Source organism: Pleurodeles waltl, chromosome 1_2 (assembly GCF_031143425.1).
Source record: "Pleurodeles waltl isolate 20211129_DDA chromosome 1_2, aPleWal1.hap1.20221129, whole genome shotgun sequence".
Taxonomy (NCBI): domain Eukaryota; kingdom Metazoa; phylum Chordata; class Amphibia; order Caudata; family Salamandridae; genus Pleurodeles; species Pleurodeles waltl.
Genome location: NC_090437.1, coordinates 600,379,492 through 600,401,228, shown reverse-complemented (window position 1 = coordinate 600,401,228; position 21,737 = coordinate 600,379,492). Strand labels below are relative to the sequence as shown.

The window sequence follows — 21,737 nt, the reverse complement described above, 5'->3', positions numbered from 1 at the left end:
CCAGTGGGTGGTTTGCCCACTGTTCAATCCTGGGGAGTGCAAAGCCACAGTCTCACAAATCTCTCCAGTGGGCGGTTTGCCCACTGTTCAATCCTGGGGAGTGCAAAGCCACAGTCTCTCAAGTCTCTCCAGTGGGCGGTTTGCCCACTGTTCAATCCTGGGGAGTGCAAAGCCACAGTCTCTCAAGTCTCTACAGTGGGCGGTTTGCCCACTGTTCAATCCTGGGGAGTGCAAAGCCACAGTCTCACAAGTCTCTCCAGTGGGCGGTTTGCCCACTGTTCACTCCTGGGGAGTGCAAAGCCACAGTCTCTCAAGTCTCTACAGTGGGCGGTTTGCCCACTGTTCAATCCTGGGGAGTGCAAAGCCACAGTCTCACAAGTCTCTCCAGTGGGCGGTTTGCCCACTGTTCAATCCTGGGGAATGCAAAGCCACAGTCTCTCAAGTGGATGACAGTCTCCACTGGTTCTGGAGGGGGCTTTGTGCCCAGAGTGCTTCATCCTGCCAAGAACAGAGGTAGTGGATGACAGTCTCCACTGGTTCTGGAGGGGGCTTTGTGCCCAGAGTGCTTCATCCTGCCAAGGACAGAGGTAGTGGATGACAGTCTTCACCGGTTCTGGAGGGGGCTTTGTGCCCAGAGTGCTTCATCCTGCCAAGGACAGAGGTAGTGGATGCTTTTCTCTACTGGTTCTGGAGGGGGCTTTGTGCCCAGAGTGCTTCATCCTGCCAAGGACTGAGGTAGTGGATGCTTTTCTCCACTGGTTCTGGAGGGGGCTTTGTGCCCAGAGTGCTTCATCCTGCCAAGGACAGAGGTAGTGGATGCTTTTCTCCACTGGTTCTGGAGGGGGCTTTATGCCCAGAGTGCTTCATCCTGCTAAGGACAGAGGTAGTGGATGACAGTCTCCACTGGTTCTGGAGGGGGCTTTGTGCCCAGAGTGCTTCATCCTGCCAAGGACAGAGGTAGTGGATGCTTTTCTCCACTGGTTCTGGAGGGGGCTTTGTGCCCAGAGTGCTTCATCCTGCCAAGGACAGAGGTAGTGGATGACAGTCTCCACTGGTTCTGGAGGGGGCTTTGTGCCCAGAGTGCTTCATCCTGCCAAGGGCAGAGATAGTGGATGCTTTTCTCCACTGGTTCTGGAGGGGGCTTTGTGCCCAGAGTGCTTCATCCTGCCAAGGACAGAGGTAGTGGATGCTTTTCTCCACTGGTTCTGGAGGGGGCTTTGTTCCCAGAGTGCTTCATCCTGCCAAGAACAGAGGTAGTGGATGACAGTCTCCACTGGTTCTGGAGGGGGCATTGTGCCCAGAGTGCTTCATCCTGCCAAGGACAGAGGTAATGGATGCTTTTCTCCATTGGTTCTTGAGGGGGCTTTGTGCCCAGAGTGCTTCATCCTGCCAAGGACAGAGGTAGTGGATGACAGTCTCCACTGGTTCTGGGGGGGGCATGGTGCCCAGAGTACATCATTCACCCCGTGACAGACTCAGTTGCGTCAGTGCCCTTGCCGCTCATGGGCCAGCGGTGCTTGAGACGGCGGTGCCCTCTTCAGCGGTGCTTGAGAAGGCGGTGCCCTGTTCAGCGGTGCTTGAGACAGCGGTGCCCTGTTCAGCGATGCTTGAGACGGCGGTGCCCTGTTCAGCGGTGCTTGAGACGGCGGTGCCCTGTGCAGCGTTGCTTGAGACGGCGGTGCCCTGTTCAGCGGTGCTTGAGACGGCAGTGCCCTGTTCAGCGGTGCTTGAGATGACGGGGCCCTGTGCAGCTGTGCTTGAGGCGGCAGTCTCCATTGCAGGGACTCAGCTGCTGGCGGTCCTTCATGGCCCAGCGGGGCTTTTGCTGGCAGTCCTCCATGGCCCAGCAGGGCTTTTGCTGGCGTTCCTTCATGGCCCAGCGGGGCTTTTGCTGGCGGTGGCCTCCTGGGCAGGTGGGCTTGTGCTGGCAGTCTTGTCCTGGGCAGCTGGGCTTGTGCTGGCGGTCCTGTCCTGGGCAGCTAGGCTTGTGCTGGCGGTCCTGTCCTGGGCAGGTGGGTTTGTGCTGGCAGTCCTGTCCTGGGCAGCTGGGCTTGTGCTGGCGGTCCTGTCCTGGGCAGCTGGGCTTGTGCTGGCGGTCCTGTCCTGGGCAGCTGGGCTGGTGCTGGCGGTCCTATCCTGGGCAGGTGGGCTTGTGCTGGCGGTCTTGTCCTGGGCAGGTGGGCTTGTGCTTGCGGTCTGGTCCTGGGCAGCTGGGCTGGTGCTAGAGGTGGCCTCCTGGGCAGCGGGGATGATGGCGGTCTTCTCCGCCGTGCTGCTCTTCCCAGACTTTCCTGGTTTCTTGTGGCCCTTCCCCACCTTGGAAGGTGTCACAGCTGACTCCACACTCCCACAAGGACCCCTGGGAGCGGCTTTGGTGGCTGGAGTCTTCCCCCTCTCCCGCCGGGTACTGGCCAACTTCTGATGCTTCACAGTTGGGGGACTGTCTGTGCTGTGGCTCTGTGCCACACTGGCTGCCCTGGTGGCCGGTACACTCCAGATTCCGGTGACTACACGCACCACTGGTCCCGGAGATGTTGGGGCTGAGGTGCTAGTTCGGGACCTAGGAGACGGACGGGGTGGGGAAGGTGTGGGAAAGAGGTCAGGGTTGGACATGAAAAGTTTTTTTGACACACTGGGACGGGTAGCTGGAGGGGGTTTGGGAGTGGAGGAAGAGGTGGTGGTTGTAGGAGGTGTTCGTTTGCTGACTTTGGGTGAAGGTGCATGCGCTGGAGGCTGTCGTGAGGTGGATGGCTGTTGGGTGGGTGTGTGTCTGCGTTTGTCTATCTTCAGAGGGGGCGTCACAGACACACTGGGAGAGGACACAGGAGACGTGTGAATGGTAGTGGGGGTGGTGACTGCACATGAGCGGGGTGTGGTGGTGGGTGTGCTGGAGAGGGATGTAGTGGCTGTAGAGGTAGTGCATGCAGGTGTGAGTGTAGACGAGACTGGGAGGGAGGAGGGAGACGAGGAGGAGGGGGGCACAGTGGAGGCAGTGGATGTTGGTGTGTCTGCATGTGTGTGATGTTTGCGTGAGTGCCTGTGGGATGTGTGGTGCTTATGTTTGCCTGAGCTTCCCTTGTGTGTTGAGGTGTGTGCATGCTGGTCTGTAGGTGTGCTTGGGATTGGCTGAGGTACAGGGGATTGGGTCGGGTGGAGGCAGTTGGAGGGGGGAGGCTCGACACAGGGACAATGGCTGCCATCAGTGCTGAGGCCAGAGTCTGAAAAGCTCGATGAAGGGCCGCATGACCAGAATGAATGCCCTTCAGGAATGCATTTGTTTGTTGCAACTGCCTTTCTACACCCTGGATGGCATTCAAAATGGTAGACTGCCCAACAGTGAGGGACCTGAGGAGGTCAATGGCCTCCTCACTGAGGGCAGCAGGGGTGACTGGGGCAGGGCCTGAGGTACCTGGGGCAAAGGTGATGCCCACCCTCCCGTGTGAGCGGGCACGGGGCGAAGGCTGAGGGGCTGCTGGGAGGGAGGTGCTGGAAGGGGGGGTGGCAGCTGTACCTGTAGATGGGGGTGGCACAGATGTTGCCGCCACCACAAGGGAGCTCCCATCAGAGGACGAGTCCGTGTCACTGGTCTTAGCTCCTGTCCCCGCCGTGGAGCTCCCCTCGCCCTCCGTCCCACTGGTGAAGTCCAAGTCGGTAGTGTGGCCCTCCATGGCCATGTGGGAAGCAGCCCCCTGGTGCTCCGGTGCCACTACTCCTCTGCCTGATGATGCTAATGCACACAAGAACAGGGAGACCACAAAAAGGGGGGGACGACAGAAGAAAGACATGTTGAGTGCATGCATTACCACTATCGTTGGCGGACACGACAGACACAGAAGCCCCCTGCACTACGCCGCGCTCTTGGGATCCACTGTTCAATTCCTGGGAAATGCCCTACAAGGCTATGGACAACATCTGCACACATAGATGGCACAGGGGCATGACTAGGTGTACTTGGCACTCTACAGAGCTGGGGTGGGGTGCCACATGGCTTGCCTTACGGAGGGACCTTGCCTATGGAACTCGCCCTGGCCTAGGGAAACCCACAGCCCACCTCCCCCACCCAGACCCCTCCACTGCGCGCAAAGTTAGCAGAAGGAGAGTGTACTCACCCCCTTGTGGCTACTGTGATGCCCTCAAGTGCCCATCCAACTCCGGGTAGACCACCGCCAGGATCCTGAACATCAGGGGGGTCATGGTGGGACGGGCACCCCTCCCACATTGGGAGGCCCTCCCCAGCTGAGCCTCCGCCGTCTTCTTGCTCCAGCGGCGAATGTCCTCCCATCTTTTCCGGCAGTGGGTGCTCAGTCTGTGATAGACCCCCAGGGTCCGGACATCCTTGGCGATGGCACGCCAAATATGTTTTTTCTGGTGGGCGCTGACCTACATGAAATGTACAGGGGAAAGAGGAAGTTATTACCAACTGCACTGTCAAAGTGATTGGCCCCCATCCCTACCCTTGCCATGTGGCACATGCATTCACCGTCGTTTCATGCACACCGCACTCTCCCCCCTTCCTTCTTACATCCAGCCCTCTCCACACAGGCATAGCCCATACAGCATGCTCCCAGTGTACTTACCTGTTTGTCTGGAGGACCGAAGAGTAGCGTGTACGGGGAGAGGACCCCATCCACAAGTTTCTCCAACTCCTCCGATGTGAAGGCAGAGGCGCATTCCCCAGACACTCGAGCCATTGTCTCTTCCAGACCGAGGTCATAGCAGCACTTGCAGTGTAGGTCCTCTCCTGTCGAAGATCAGGTATCGAGTGATTGAACAGATAGAAAATGGCGGTCACGTCCACGGCGGTGCATACCGTCACTGCCGGCGTACATCGTCATTGGCTCCTGGGACCTGTAGGGTCCAATGCTAACCAATGCAGCATTGCGCCGCGGTCATCGACCGCCTACCGCGACAGTGTACAACGTCAGCGCAGTTACCTCACATCCCATTGTCCCACTTTAGAGGTCAGGCAGCCGCCATTTCAGGGGCCCACATGGCTTAATTTTCAACTGCGTCACACATACCTAGGCCTAGACTCAACACACATACAGGCCAGATTTTGTGTATGAATGGTGTTCTGTGTAAACTGTGGGTACGTACCTCTGAGTTGTTTGACTCTGTGCTCGCTGTTGTCCTTCATAGTCACCGTCCGCTGGGACATGTGAGGAGATGGCGGCATCCTCCGGTGTACCGACCGTTGGTGGACCTGTCGACAATGGAGGAGCGACATGTGATTATCACATACAGGCTTGACTGTGCCACAATCCAGGAACTGTGTACCCAGTTGGAGCAGACCTGATATCAGCAATCCGCCATCCCACAGGAATCCCCCCTCAAGTGCATGTGCTGTCAGTGCTCCATTTCCTTGCAAGTGGGTCATTTCAAACAACAGTGGCCATAGCATCAGCGATGTCCCAGCCTATGTTTTCCAACGTGTTGTCCAGAGTGTTGTCTGCCCTTCTGAAACACATGCGGAGATACATAATTTTCCCTCAGGTGGAGGATTTGCCTACAGTGAAAGGTGATTTCTATGCCCTGGGACAAATCCCCAACATCATAGGTGCAATTGATGGGACCCATGTGGCTTTGGTCCCCCCCACAGGAGTGAACAGGTGTACAGAAACCGGAAGAGTTATCATTCAATGAATGTACAGATGGTATGTTTGGACGACCAGTACATCTCCCATGTGAATGACATGTTCCCTGGCTCAGTGCATGACGCCTACATCCTGCGGAATAGCAGAATCCCTTATGTGATGGGGCATCTCCAGAGGCACTGTGTGTGGCTATTAGGTGAGCACCTGGGAGCAAGACAGTGGGAATGGTTGTCTGGGTCTGGGGATATCCATACAGGTTAGTGCGTGTCTAACAGTTGTCCCTCACCATTTGCAGGTGACTCTGGGTACCCCAACCTGTCATGGCTACTGACCCCAGTGAGGAATCCCAGGACAAGAGCAGAGGAACGCTACAATGAGGCCCATGGGTGAACTAGGAGGGTGATCGAGCGGACCTTCTGCCTCCTGAAGGCCAGGTTCCGGTGCCTCCATATGACAGGTGGATCCCTATTCTATTCACCAAAGAAGGTGTGCCAGATCATCGTGGCCTGCTGTATGCTTCACAACTTGGCTTTGCGACGACAGGTGCCTTTTCTGCAGGAGGATGGTCCAGATGGCGGTGTTGTGGCAGCTGTGGAGCCTGTGGACAGTGAAGACGAGGAAGCAGAGGAAGAAGACATGAACAAAAGGGACTCAGTGATCCAGCAATATTTCCAGTGAGACACAGGTAAGAGTACAGACCTGCCTACTGCATGTACTTTAACACTACTACCTCTCTACTGTCTGTTGTTTTCACCCAGTGTGTTGGCACTGAGTTGTCACTTTCCCTTACGATTTCACAGATGTGGGTCCCACTTTGTGACATCTGCTTAGATTCCTCATGGACTAGAGCTGTGTGACATAGGTATGTTGACATTACAATTGTAATAGCATTTTGTCACTGTAATTGCTAATAACACTATTTCGAAATCACAGGCAGACTCCAGATTGTTTTGTGCTTTAAGTGTGTTTATTTAAGTGCTCAATATTGGAGGGGTAGTAAAATGGTGAGGGGTGATGGCGGAGGAATGTCCATAGCAGAGTCCAGTCTATTAGTCTCACAGGTGCATTGCCCATATGGGCATAGGAAGTGGAGCTGGGGCAGTTTAAGTATGGACAGGGTGACAAAGTGGGACAGTAGGATGACAATCAGGGTGGTCTCATTTCTTGGCGGGGGTCTTGGCATTGTGCTCTGCCTTTGTCCTGGATCTCAGGGACCGTTTGTGGGGTGGTTCTCCCTCTGCAGGGGGTGGGGTGCTGGTGTGGTAGTCCTGTGGCAGGGGGTCCTGTCCACTAGCGCCGGTGGAGGTGGTGGGCAGTTCATCGTCCATGCTAGTGTCAGGGGCCCCTTGTAGTGCCACAGTGTCCCTCCTGGTGTTCACGAGTTCCTTCAGCACCCCTACGATGGTGCCCAGGGTGGAGCTGATGGTTCTGAGTTCCTCCCTGAAGCCCATATACTGTTCCTCCTGCAGGCGCTGGGTATCCTAAAACTTGGCCAGAACCGTTGCCATCGTCTCCTGGGAGTGGTGGTAGGCTCCCATGATGGAGGAGAGGGCCTCGTGGAGAGTGGGTTCCCTTGGCCTGTCCGCTCCCTGTCGCAGAGCAGCCCTCCCAGTTCCCCTGTGTTCCTGGGCCTCCGTCCCCTGGACCGTGTGCCCACTGCTACTGCCCCCAGGTCCCTGTTGTTGTTGGGGTGGTGGGTTAGCCTGGGTTCCCTGTAGTGGTGGACACACTGCTGATTGAATTGTCCTGGGGACGGAGGTATGGGCCCGCTGGGTGGGTGCTGTGCTGGTGTTTCCAGAGGCGGGAAGGTCCGTAGTGGCCTGTGACTGTGTCAGGGGAACCGACTGTCCAGAGGTCCCCGATGGGCCGAGCTGGTCATCTAGATCCAGTTGGACAGAGCTGCTGTCATCACTGTGGGCCTCTTCTGTTGGTGGTGTGGACCCTCCTATCCGGTGACGTTGGGTAAGGGTCCTGCAGGGGTATAAAAGGATGGTTATTACATCTGTGTGTGCCATGGTGTACAATGGGTGGGTGACCGTGTACCCCAGTGCTTGCATTCCTGTGTGGGACCTTGTGTGATGATGGTTAAGGGGGTTGTATGGGTATGTGCAGTGGGCATGCTTTGGTGATGGGTGTCCATGCTTTGTTGTTGCATGCAGGGCTTGGTGTTGGGATGTGTGGTTTGTGATGTTGGGACATATGTGAGGAGTTGGAGTGCTGGGGGTGAGGGTGGGGGTATGTGCTGGCATGCAGGTATGGTGGGGGATGTAATAGTTAAGATTTGACTTACCAGAGTCCATTCCTCCACCTACTCCTGTGAGGCCCTCAGGATGCAGAATCGCCAAGACCTGCTCCTCCCATGTTGTTAGTTGTGGGGGAGGAGGCGGGGGTCCGCCGCCAGTCCGCTGAACCGCCAGGTGGTGTCTTGAGACCACGGAACGCACTTTCCCCCGTAGGTCGTTCCACCTCTTCCTGATGTCCTCCCGATTTCTTGGGTGCTGTCCCACTGCGTTTACTCTGTCCACGATTCTTCGCCATAGCTCCATCTTCCTTGCAATTGAAGTGTGCTGCACCTGTGATCCGAATAGCTGTGGCTCTACCTGGACGATTTCCTACACCATGACCCTGAGCTCCTCCTCCGAGAACCTGGGGTGTCTTTGCCGTGCCATGGGGCGGTGTAGGTGATGTGTGGGGTGGAGTGTGTGGTGATAAGTGTGCTGATATGTAGTGGGGTGTTGTATGAGGTGCGTGGAAGTTCTGTGGGTGATGGTGTTGTGTGCCTGTGGATGCTGTTGTTCTTGCTGTTACTGTCTCTCTCTGGCCTTCTTTCGGAATTTTTCATCATAGGGGGTTTGTGGGTGATGTGGGTGTGAGTTTTATATTGTATTGGGTGTGTGGGAGTGGTGTGTGTATGTGTATCAGGTGTGTGTATTTAGAATTGTCCAATGTGGTAGTGTTTTGTAAATGTGTGTGTATTTTGAGCACGACGATGTGTACCGCCAATGGAATACCGCGGTTGAAAGACCGCCACGTGGATTCGTGGATCGTGATAGTGTGGGCGTATTTCTGTTGGCGGTACGGTGGAGGTTTTGTTTTCGCCAGTTTAGCAGTGACGTTTGGTGTGGCGGACTTGTGTGGGTGTCTAGATTTTGGCAGATTCCGAACTGTGGCGGAATTCCGCGGCCGCGGTGGTGTGTTGGCGGTCTTCTGCACGGCGGTAAGTGGCTTTTACTGCCAATGTTGTAATGAGGGCCATAGTCTTGTGGTTAAACTTTGGCGACAAAGTATTTCTGGAGAATGAGATGGCCTCTTGTCTCCTTTCAGGACAAACTGATTTCTTGTTATCATTGTTCTGTGAGTTCAAAACTGCACCTGAAAGAGAAATGTTAGACAACGACAATTCCAATTGCTTGGCGTCCTCCAGCGAACATTCAATACTCTTTGCTATGTCTATAGCCTTATCTAGGGACAGGTCTTTGCATGTTAACAACTTTTCTTGGATCCTTTTAGAATAACACCTCACTACTAATTGATCACGTATGAGTTGAGAAGTAAAATTTTCAAATTCGCATTTGGCAGCTAAAACCTTCAACACTGTAATAAACAAATCTATACTTTAATTCGGATTCTGTGATCTCCTAAAAAATTTGTACCTATGTACTACAATATTTTTTGTTTTAGTGAAATGCTTATCCAGTTGTGCTACTGCCATCTCGAATTCATCCAATTCTTCATCCTCACGTAACTCATAGACTGGTAAATGATCAAAGATGTTCTGACCTTCCACACCCAGATAATAATACATTAAACTCTTTTTCCTTTCTGGCATAAATTTGTGCCCGTCAATGGCTCCCAAAAAGGGCCTTAAAGGAACGAAGCCATAACTTCCATTCCAAGGGGGGATCACCAGGGTCCTGTAAAAAAGAAGCAGGCGGCATTACATTCTGCATTTTCCTTTTTATGAGTTTTCTTCTTTAACTTTTCAGAAAATGATAAGAAAAAATAATCATAAAAGTCGAAAGAAAAATGTATGTTCCTCCTTTTGTCTTTTTGAATCTGCACAATGTCCCAAAGAAAGATGGCTGAACCGGTTTGCCACTCCAATCAGAAGTAGTCCTTCTTCCACTTGAAGAAAAAAATAAATGTAGTCCTTTCTTTGTTTCTTTGTCTCCTGGCAAACGAGAGGGTCTTTAGGATGGTGCTCAGCAAATTCCTGTACAGGATGGAAAAAGAGCTCGAATCCGCGAGCCAGAAAATTCACAGGTAAGTGAATGTAGGCAAAGACTCCCACAGCGCTTAGTGTCAGGGACGCGCTGCCAATAACAAAAGGCTAGCACGCGAGCAATGTCCAGCACAGCACGCGTATGACCGAGCAATGTCCATTACAGCACGCGTATGTGCCTTTTATAGCAGGTTTATTTAAGACGGCTCGTATCGCTTTGTCAAAAAGTTAAATTATAATAAAAAGCACGTCGGAAACTTACTCTGTGCCCCCAAAGCGCCGCCTTCTAAAACATACAGCCAGAAACTGCAGCTGTTATAAACTCCACTGCGGCTGTTATGAACCACCAAAGCCAGGAAAAGAGAAGAGCCAGGAAGAAACAAAAGGCTCCTTTGTTCACCGTCGTCGCCACTTGTAAAGACGAGTGGTCAATCCTGTTCTTCACTTTACAAAAAGGGTTTATTAGGTGAACACGCATACATTAGAGATACATCCAAAATGGGGCACAGAGCGTCGATGAGCGCAATCATCCGTTAGCGTTGTATGGAATCCTCGGGCATCACTAGCTATGTCAGAGCATTCCATACCACGCACCGGCACTCTTGCTGACATCATCACACCCTCTCCAGTCCAGCTCATGGCACTTCACCCTCAGAAACTGTTGTCTCACACTTAACTATCATTGTCACCTTCGTAAATATTAACCAACTTTCATCTATCTTTATACTTCATCCTTCTGCAGTCCTCAACACTGTGGATTGCCCTACTATACTAACCACTCTCAAGAACCTTCAAAACACTGGCTCTACCCACTAATGTTTTTTTCCTGTTTGTCCAACCAGAGCTTTTCTGTTATCTGCCAATCAAAGCAATCTCTTCTCTCTACACTACCTGTTAGTGTCCCCCATGGCTCAGCAATGGGTATTTTCCTTTTGCCACTATATATTTCCAGGAGAGATTGTACAGGGTGTCTCAGCGAAATCATCTCATCGCTTGGTTTCCTTTTCTCATCTATGTTCAGATAACACCCCAATGACCTCCTCATATTTGAATTTCTCAATCTTATCGCCATGGCACAGCCCTCTGCCCCCTCATGCTGAACAGTGCTTTCTTTACTCAGTCACATGAATTTCTATACTCCAGTTCAATCTACTTTCCACCTGGCACATTGACTTGTGCCTCCTCAGCTAGAAACGTAGGCATGCTTTTCCGTCCCAGTATGCCTAGGGAATCTTCCTGATCACTGATCAGGTCCTAAATATGTGCAAAACTCGCCCCTCCATTTCTTTTTCCACTAGAATGCATGAAAGTGGACTGAAAAACATTACTAGTGGGTCTTTTTCATTATTCATTTGTTCCTCAGGACAATGGGGCTGATTTAGAGTTTTGGCCGAGGGGGTTACTCCGTCACAAACGTGACGGATATCCCATCCGCCATATTAAAATCCAATTATAGCCTATGTAGATTGTAATACAGCAGAAGGGATATCCGTCATGTTTTGTGACAGAGTAACCTATGCGCCAATCACTAACTCAGACTCAAAGTCTTAACCTACACTAGCAAGCTTTTGACGATCATCCTAGGGACAGTGGACCTTACATTATCAACCCAAGCCCACTGGCTGTCAGCCAACAGCCGAACCTTCTACAAATGTTATCAATTGTTTTCAAAACCTTTCATGGGCTATCCCCAGGGGAAACAGCCTTTATTATGAAGAATATAGAACGAGAAGCCCTTACAACTGAGGATTTATAACGATTTATAACGAAAATGCCTTTACAACGAAAGGCTTTAAAACTTAGGCCCCGATTTATACTTTTTGCCACAAAAACTGCAAAAGGTATAGTGCCAGCCGGGTGCCATATTAAAGGAATGGCACAAGCCACCGCTAAACCTGGGTTAGTATCTTAAAAAAAGACGCTAGCCGGGTGGGGTGGCAGTAGGGAAGGAGGGGGTTGTGCGTCAAAAAATGACGCAAGCCTGGTGAGAGGCAAAAAAATGCCTCTAACCAGACTAGCGCCTTTTTCTGGCACACAACCACCAAAAACAAGACAGGAGTCATGCCCACCCCCATTAGGCATGGCCATTGCACCCTGTGCCATGCAGGGGGCCTCAAGTTAGGGCAGCCGATGGCAAAAAAAAAAAAAAAAATACTTTCCTGAACTTAGCTGGGATGGGGTCCCCCATCCTCCGGTGTCTCTCTGGTGGGCGTGGGGGTGTTCCTGGGGCTTCAGGAGGACACCTGTTGTCCCATTCCATGGTGTTTAACCATGGAAACAGGTCCACAGGTTCCCTAACGCCTGCTCTGACCCAGGTGTTCAATAATGGTGCAAAGCAAGCTTTATTTAGCCCCTCCTCCCACCTGTGTGTCATTTTACCATGGGGGATAAATATTGGGCTATGGGGATATCACAATTTTTTTAGATGGGAACGCCTACCTTGCATCTCATTGACACAAGGTAGGTGCACGCATCCATTAAATAGTGCAAACTCCTATATTTTGACGTTAGATGTGTCTAACATCAAAATATGAATATGGAGTTAGGTTTGCTCCAAATTTGCGTTAAAAAAAAGGACGCAAATTCGGCGCAAATAGAGTATAAATATGCCTTAACATTTTTTACAATGGATGCCTTTTACAACGTAAATCGTGGAAAATGTAAGCATATTACAGGTAAGTAAACAGCTTTTAAATACATTTATGTGTGTGTATATATATATATATATATATATATATATATATATATATATAATTTTTTGTAAATATAATTGTGCATAAAAATATATATATATATAAATATATATATATATATACATGTATATGTTTATATTATTTTTAGGTTTTAGGGTGGATATGGGTTTTTGGGAGGCAATGCTGCCACACGCAGGGGGCACTAGCACCCTTAAAATACGCACCGTCTGCACACACACTGTCTGCACACAGACAGTGTGCATTTCAAGGGTGCTGGGCAGGGGCATGGGCAGTGCAGGGGCCCCCCTGTGGCTGCCATGAAAAGGCTGGTGGAGCACAAGGTTGTAATCAGCAAGGCGAACATGCCCCACTGTCAGGCGGTCGGGATCTAGGATCCTGGCAGGGACGGCGGTAGGTCTGCAGGTCTGCTCGCCAACCTCGTAATGTGGCAGTCAGATCGCCACAGCCACTGCGGTCTGACCACCACCGCGAGTCCACCACGAAAAGGCTGGCGGAGAACAAGGTTGTAATCATCAAGGCGAACCTGCCCCACCATCAGTCGGTCGAGATCTAGGATCCTGGCAGGGACAGCGGTAGGTCAGCGGGTCTGCTCGCCCACATCGTAATGTGGCAGTTAGACCGCCATAGCCGCAGCGGTTTGACCACCACTGCAAGTCTGGCGGTCCAAGGACCGCCAGACTCGTAATCGGGGCCTTAGTGATCAAAGATTTTCTCCCCAGGGACACTGCCCATTGTTCAACTTTTCTGAGCTTTAGAAGGGAATGCTTGAACCTACCTCATGAAGTGGCCATTGATGACTAGCCTGAGCCTATCTTATGAAGTGGCCTGTGATGGTCTGGATGTATGCAGCTCATTGATGGAGTTTGGATTTCTGATTATCTCTGCCACAGCCCACCACAATCCATAATAATAAAATGCCTTCTAACCTTTATATTCTGTGTATTACCCGTGCCTGCATTCTCTATGTGCTGCACTTATGTGCTACATGGCTTACAAACAGAGTAGACTAATATATAAACATTTCCAGTGGGGGTTAGTCTTAACTATTTTCCTGAAACAATTCTAATACTGTAATAATGCATTGGTTTGCATAGAGTGTTAAAGAAAATGAAGGAGGTGTCCAGTGCAGCGCTTAATTTGTATAAAAAATTCCCAGTGCCCTCTTCAGGAGCACTGCAGTTTGCACCATCCATTGCCCATGCCAGTGCTGCCAATGACAGGACCAACACAACTTCTAACCATTATACTCATACCAGTGTGACAATTCAGGTATTCCAGGTTCCAAAGCCATGTGGCTTGGGCAACAGTTATTAGTCATTTTTAATGTTCATTAATTCAATATAGACCTGTTGTGCTAATTTCTAAATTAGACAAACAGTGCCACTATGTGGCAGACTGTCATAAGGACTGGTTTTGACAATTAAGTGCAGATTCTCAATACAGGAAACCACCATCTTAAACTAAGCACCAGTGGTGTCTTAAAAAAAATGTGGAGGGCCTGATTGAGAGCTGAGTGGTATGGAATTTCTGTATGAATATGTACATCCAAAGGAAAAGGCGCAGGTGTATTTTCCTCCACCATTCTATACCTAATTTTAATAATTTAAATACAATTCCACCTGCAGACTCTCCTCAGTGCTTAGCACTTCCTCCAGAAATCAGATGACTTTCTTTTACTAAACCAGGGCCAGTCTGTTAATAAAAATGGTTATCAGAGAATGTGCTTTTCCTTACCATCTTGTTGCTCCATTCTGATTGTGAGTTCCGTCCCTTTAGTGCATTTTCATCCTGTTTGTCCTATGGTGAAAAAGAACATTATTTGGTACATATCCAAAACAACTTTCGAGCCTGAAACTGTAATGCTAGTTTTTCAAGTATGTGACATATCATTTTGGGCATGGCTTACATCAGGACATTAACCGTATTCATACAAATAGACTCACAGGTTAGACTGGGAGTCTGACAAGACTGGGAAGATCCCCAAACAGCTTCCTGTACATAGGGATAAGTAACAGACGACCTTGTGTTGGCATAAATAAGAACTCGGGCATATAAATACTTACGGCTTGTGTTGCCCTTGCGTTAGACAAGTTGTCCCTTCCTGAACAAAAAAAATCCTACCTATAATGCGGGCAGCCTTGCACCTCTGCAACTACGTACCTTCACCTCTCTACTGAAATTCCGGAGAGCACTCAAAACCAGGCTGTTCGACTGAGTCACCTCAACCATCATCACCCTCAAACGCCTGAATACTCTCACAGGTGATTAGTTCTGCTATATAAACACTATTGATTGATTGATGGAGCAAGGATTCCTACGTTGATGTTTTGGAACAACTCAGTGCACCAGAGCAGAGGGAGAGCAGGAATGCACCATATATTAGTAAATATGGTGCATCCCTGCTCTCTCTGTTTGCCGAAGTGCAGCAAGGTGTCTTGCTATGCTGCATTGCACTAAATGTTAGTAAATCTGGGCCGCTAAGTCCAAGACCCAGGGCCAGATTGAGAATCAACAACTGCCCTGACAAAAATGTCCAAACCAGCCCATTTCCCTACTCCCCTGTAACCATCAATTCCCTGTTTTTCTTCTCTCTCTCTCTCTCTCTTTCTTTCTTTCTCTCTACCTCTCTCTTTCTCTTTTTCCCTCTCGCTCGTCTCCATCTCTGATTTATCTCTCTCCTAAAGTCCCCTCCACACCTGATGTAATTATCCTCAGGGAGCTAGAGAAAGTGGCAGATATGCCAGCAGTGGTTCTAGGCCTGCAAAAAAGTCCTCCAATTGCTCTAAACTGCCAGGAAAATGCCCACTGGAATAAATGGTTAGCCAGCCCTGCTGGGAGTCAAGCCTTCCGTGAATGAACAAGTCACCGGCCTCATCTCTCTTGGTGTTGAGTTTATTCAAGCTCAGATTGGAATCCGAAAGCTGCAGGCAGCAAACCAATGACAACCAGCCAGAAAGTCCAGTACATTATTTATGCTTTCTGAAATTACGAAACCTAGTGTAATGGCATTGATAGTCTTGCAACTTCCAAAAACATTGCAAAAATACTCATAGCAAGGATCCATTCAGTGCTGCTTCCCATTCAACCAGGACCGCTTCCAACCAATTCTAAACTGCTTCTTATACTCCTTCCTATCCACGTGGAACTGGTTCCTAATTCCTACCTATCCAGAACCATTTCCTATGGTATTCCCTGTGATTTGATTATATCCTTATACTCCTTTGGCAAGGGCTAAACTGTTCTTAAAGTCCATGAACTCAAGTGCAGGGAGGGCCTACAATGAACTTTAACAACTGGCATAGCCCATGGCAGAGGGGCTGTATTGCTATTATAATATTCTACCCAGTAGAATGTTCTAAATTAAAAAAGGAGAAAGAGAAATATAAGCATTGGGATGCAGCAGGACCTCTATATCAGCGATGATTGGTCCTCACTACTTCATTGTCCTCCATGGAGTTCTCAGCATTCCAGTTTTTTAGTAGAGCATTCTGTTTAAATTGTTTAGAATACCATTAAGATCCCTTTTTGCAAGCACCATCCCCATGCTGAGCGATGATTGCCCATAATTCTAAGTCTAAAACTGTATTGCGCTTAGTGCTACCCTTAAAATGCTACTGAAAGTGAACCACATACTCACAGGGAAGATGTGGATTCTTCTGTCCCAGCCAACAGATATGATGTACCTTTTAAAATAGGAAAGAAGAAACATTACTGTCTATAGTGGGCTCAGCTGAAAATTTCAAAGACAAAGAATTTGCAGCAATCAAACACATCAACATTTTACTTCTATCATTAACACGTTGCCCATTGATGGCCAAAAGCAACGTAGGTTTTGACTACTGGCAAAGATATTGGAATTGCTGGTTATGACTGCTTCAGTATTGAACAGAAAGTCAACAACAACAAGTATTAGGGCACTGGGCAAAGGTGAAAAATACCTATTATCTTATCACCCAGAAGGCATGTGAAATATTAGACACTTCAGAAATGTTTTAAACAAAAAGAGAGTACTGAAGGCAAAACAGGCACGCCACACCTGACCATGCAGGTATTTTTCAAGCTTCTGGGACTTTACCACAAGGTGCTTCAAAAAATTGCAGAGGGAGACTCAAGCACAACTCAGGTGTGTAAACTTCAGTATCCTCAACGAACAATCACACCAAGCTGGTACACGTAAATCCTCTGTATTACAAAAGAAAATGGCCCTCATTATGACCCTGGCAGTCTTTTGACCGCCAGGGTACATGTGGCAGTCTCACTGCCAACAGGCTAGCGGTGCAGAACGCCACATTATGAGTGTGGTGGGTTGACCTCTGCCAACTCGCCACTTCTCCACTCATACCACCATGCCGGTCGGAAACACTGGCCCAGAGATGATCATCTCCGGCCCGGCAGTCCACAGAAGACCGCTGGCGGTATTCTGAGCCGGCTTTCCACCATGGTTCCCGCCGTGGTAGCACTGCCATGAAAACCATGGCTGAAAGGCTACCGGTGACAGGGAATTCCTTCCCTGTCACTGGTAGATGACTCCCCCACCCCCACACCCGCAGGCACTAAATCCTCCCTCCATAAACAGCACCCATAATATGGCAGGCAGTGTCCTACTGGCGGGCGGGGCTGGTGGTGGAACTGCCAGAGCACCTCCGCCAGCACAACTACTGCCGGATTTCTGCCCAAAGTGTGGTGGAAATTCAGCAGTACCCATGATATGATGGCCTGAAGACCGCCAGCACTGGCGGTCTTTTTGCGCCCGTGGCTTTGGCGGTCTTGGAAAAAGACCACCAAAGTCATAATAAGGGCCAATATGTTCCTTACCTGTAACTGTTGTTCTTCATTATTGGTGTGTTTCATAGATTCACATGCTTGAACCATTCCCCTTTGCCAAAGTGGGAGTACCATGGTAAAATTTTAAAGCACTACCTTAAAGCACACATAGGCCATCATTATGACATTGGAGGTAAAAACCGCCAACATACCTTCACCGCTGCTACCATCCGTCCACCATATTATGAGCACTGCCTGACTTCCGCCACAAGAAGGGTGGAAATCCGGCAGTGATCATACTGGCGGACAGTGGAAAGCTGGCGCTGCTACCACCAGCACCGCCACACCAATATAGAAAGCCGCCAGCCGTATTATGTCCAGTAATACGGCCTGGCGGTGTACTGCTGGTGGGGCGCTGCTGGTGGTAGCAGTGCTCCTTCCCATTCCCTGCCAGAAGATCTCATTGACCAAGGTAAGTCGGGCTTCCAACAGGGGAGGGGGCGGGAGGGTGGGGGCTGTTGTGTGTGTATGTCTGAGTGTGTCCACGAATGTGTGAGTGTGTGTGTGAATGTGTCTGTGTTTGTTGTGTTGTATGCATGTGAGTGAAGTGAGTGCTTGTCTGCATGTCAGTTAGACTGTGTGTAAGAATGTGTGTAAGTATGTCTGAAAGTATGCATGAATTAATGCGTATGTGCCAGTGTGAGTGACTGGGTGTATGCGTTGTGCATGTCTGCGGGTGTGTGTTGTATGCGGGGTGGGGGATGAGTGTGAGGATCGGAGGGGGTGGGGGATGAGTGTGAGGATCAGAGCGGGTGGGCGGGGTGACTGTGATGATTGGAGGGGGTGGAGGAGTGTGAGGATCGGAGGGGTGGGAGAGTTTGGATGGAGGGGGGGTGTTGGGTGTGTGTTGGGGGTGGGGGAGCCGCCTACCGGTGACAGGGAAGGAATTCCCTGTCACAGGTAGTGCCTAATGCCATGGTTTTCGTGGCATTGCTAATGCCACGAAAACCATGGTGCTAGGCAGGCTCATAATGCCGCCGGCAGTACTATTCCGGCCGCCAGGCTGAAGTTAGGCAGCTCTGGCCCGGCGGCTCATACCACCGTGGCGGTATGAGTGGAGAAGTGGCGGGTTGGCTGCAGCCAACCTGCCAATTTCATAATGTAGCAGTATGGACTGCCAGCCTGTTGGCAGTATTGCCACCATATTACCACTCACCGCCGGGGTCATAATGACCCCCATAGTCAATGATGGCCAGAACACATTCATTTGAATAACTTATCCACATCATTTATAAGGAACCAAACTCCAGCCAATCAGGCAACAGCAGCCTCTAGAACACTCCACACAGGGGTATCTCCCCTCATATGTTCAAGCACTTGTGGGACTGAAATCTCTGTATAATGACAGGAGCCTCTACAGATCACATGTGAATCTATGAAAGATACTAATACTGGAGAACTACAGTTGCAGATAAGTATCTTATTTTCTTCTCCAGTATTAAATCTTCCATATATTTGCATGCCAGCCAGCAGTTAGAGTATCTGTACAGCCATCATTAACATGGCACAATAGTGAAAGGATGGATAATAGAATTAACAAAAGCTCACCTAAATGAAACAAAGGGCGTAAGACTGCTTGTCCCACAGCCGCATCAGCTCTGATGATTCCAGGCAGTAATGCTACATGGATGTATGCCTGTTCTTCCTTGCTGCCACTCAACATATACCTTTGAGAGGCACCCTGTAGACCAAAGAGGTTATAGCAGAAACCACTCTGGTAGAGTGCGCTTTAACCTTGTTTGTCAGAGATCTGGCAAAAATGGATAGCTGTTGCAATCCATCGAGCTATGCTCGCCTTGGGAATTGGAAGGCTTTATGATGATTCCCATATGCTACTAGTAGTTGGTTTGTTTTCCTGAATTGTTTAGTGTGATGTAGATAAAATGTCAGGCATCTTTTAACATCCAATGTGTGCAACGATCTTTCAGCTGCTGCTTGTGGATTTGTAAAGAATTTCCTCAGGACAGTAGGCTCATTTAAATGAAACTCCATAGGGACTTTGGGAATGAATCTTGGATTGGTTCTGAGAACCACCCTATTAGTCTTGAACTGTAGAAAATACTTTTTAATTGTGAAGGCTTGTATCTCCCTAACTCTTCTTGCAGATGTAAGCTCTCCCTAACTCTTCTTGCAGATGTAAGAGCCAATCACGATGCTTTTTTCCATGTTAAAGACTTTGGGGATCATTACAACCCTGGCGGTCCAAGACCGCCAGGGCTGTTCTGACAGAGGCACCGCCAACAGGCTGGTGGTGCTTCCCATGGTATCACAGCCGCGGCGGAAGTGCCACGGTCGCACTGCCGGGACCCGAGTGCTTTTCACTGTCTGCTATGCGCAACTGCACCCGTCGCATAGCCGCAACACCGCCGGCTCCATTTGGAGCCGGCTCCTGTGTTGCGGCCGAGATCCCCGCTGGGCCGGCGGGCGGAAACTAGGTTTCCACCCGCCGGCCCAGCGGGGATCTCCTAATGGCCGCCGCCCAGCGGTCCGATCTTGGCAGGCGGCTGCAGCCGCCCGCCAAGGTCGTAATGAGGGCCATAATGTCTGCCTTGTGGACAAGTTCAAATAGAGCCTTCATGAGTTGCACAAGCACTGTATTGAGCTGCCAAGATGGAGAATGTGCCTTAATTGGAGGAAAGACCCTGAAATAGCCTTTAAGTTACTGCTTAATCACCCTATTAGACCAAAAAGACCTGAATCTTGAAATTGCAGCTAATTGCACCTAAACAGAAGCATGAACCAAACCTGATTTTGCCAAAAATAACAGAAATGGCAGAATTTGCTCTGGTGACGCTGAGATAGGGTGAATGTTTGATTTCTGACACCAGAAACAGAAACACTTCCATTTCATTTTATACATCCTATGAGTAGTATCTGCTCTGGATTTCACAAGAATGTCTCTGCGGTCCTGGTTGCAAACTCATTGTATTCAGGAGCCAGGCTGATAAATATAAGGAGGTCTGGTTCGGAAGAAGCACCTGACTGTGGTTCATTGTTAAAATGTAGGTAGGGGTTTCAATTGGATGTGAGTCCTTTCTAATTGGAGTAACAGTTCTGTGAACCAGTGCTGTCTGGGCCATCTTAGAGCAATCAGAATTATTTGAAAAGGTTCCCTCTTTATTTTGCTTAGAAGTCTGGGAATCAGGGGGATTGGTGAAAAAGCATAGACAAAGATCCCTGACCATCTCATTGAAAACACATTCCCCCGCAAACTTTGTTGTGGGTGCCAACTGGTGTAAAATTGCCACTGTCGGTTCTCTTGTGTAGCAAAAAGATCCAATGTCAGGTTGCTCCATCGATGGAAGGTTTCATCCAGAGTTGTCTGATTGAGCTTCCATTCATGACAGCTTTTTTTGGTCCTGCTTGATGTATCTGCCAGGATACTGCTTGTCCCTGGAACATGTTCTACTCTTATTGTTGTTTGCTTTTTCAGTGCCCATTTCCAAATTTCTTGCACTTCCTGCAATAGGGCCAGAGGCCTTGTCTTCCCTTCTCTGCTTACATCCTGCATGCTGGTGGTGTTGTCTGTGTGGATCAACACTGACAAGCCTTTTATCCTTGGCAGGAATGCCTGGAGACTTAATAAAATGGCTTTGAGTTCCAACAAATGTATATGCATTTTCATTTGTTGCACAGTTGATTTCCAACTTATTTTTAAATCCTGTAGATGGGCGCCCCATCACTCTAGGGAAGCATCTGGGGCAATAATGAATTTGGGTATCTGAGGTAGGAATGTTAGTCCTCTTGACAGATTGCCATCTTTTGTCTGGCAGGGTAGAGCTGCTGTCATTCTGGAGTAATCTGAATTAGGTTGTTAAATGATCCCTGCTTTTGAATCCATTGCTTGTCTAACTCTTCCTATAAGGGTCTCATTATTAGGTGGTAAAAGCATTAGAGAAATGGCAGAGGACATCATCCCTAGAAGTGATTTGAACAGGTGTACCAAAACTGACTTTCTTTTCAGCCGCCTTTGCGCTAACAATTTGATTCTAGTCCACCTTTCCTATGATAAAACTGCTTTGTCTCGGATTGTATTCAGAACTGCTCTCAGGAACGTTATCTTCGTTGAAGGATTTATCAATGATTTCTGATGAGTGATGGTAAGACCTAAGTCTTTGAACAGTATTAGGCAAGCTCTTGTTGCTTTTGTCACTTGGCAAGCAGTTGGTGCCTTTATCATCTAGTCATTGAGGTATGGAAATACTTTGGAAACCCTTCTGTTTTAAGTGAGCTGCCACTGGAGCTAAACATTTTGTAAAAACATGGGGGGCTGATTTGAGCCCAAAAGGGAGAACTTTGAATTTATAATGAGTGCCGGCCACCCTGAATCTCAATAATTTGCAATGTTTTGGATGAATGGAATATGAAAGCAGGTATCCTGTA

The 21,737-nt window shown here is 49.4% G+C and overlaps 1 protein-coding gene across 2 annotated transcripts in view; it reads right to left on the bottom strand.

Moving 5' to 3' along the window:
• Positions 1-21,737, bottom strand: part of LOC138301837 (cilia- and flagella-associated protein 337-like) — a 455,621-nt gene that overhangs the window by 130,062 nt on the left and 303,822 nt on the right. For both annotated transcript variants that reach the window (XM_069242337.1, XM_069242343.1), the window contains exons 16-17: positions 16,168-16,213; positions 14,265-14,327 (exon numbers count right to left, since the gene is read on the bottom strand). In XM_069242337.1, coding sequence (XP_069098438.1) covers positions 14,265-14,327; positions 16,168-16,213 — 109 coding nt within the window. The remainder of the gene's footprint in view (positions 1-14,264; positions 14,328-16,167; positions 16,214-21,737) is intronic.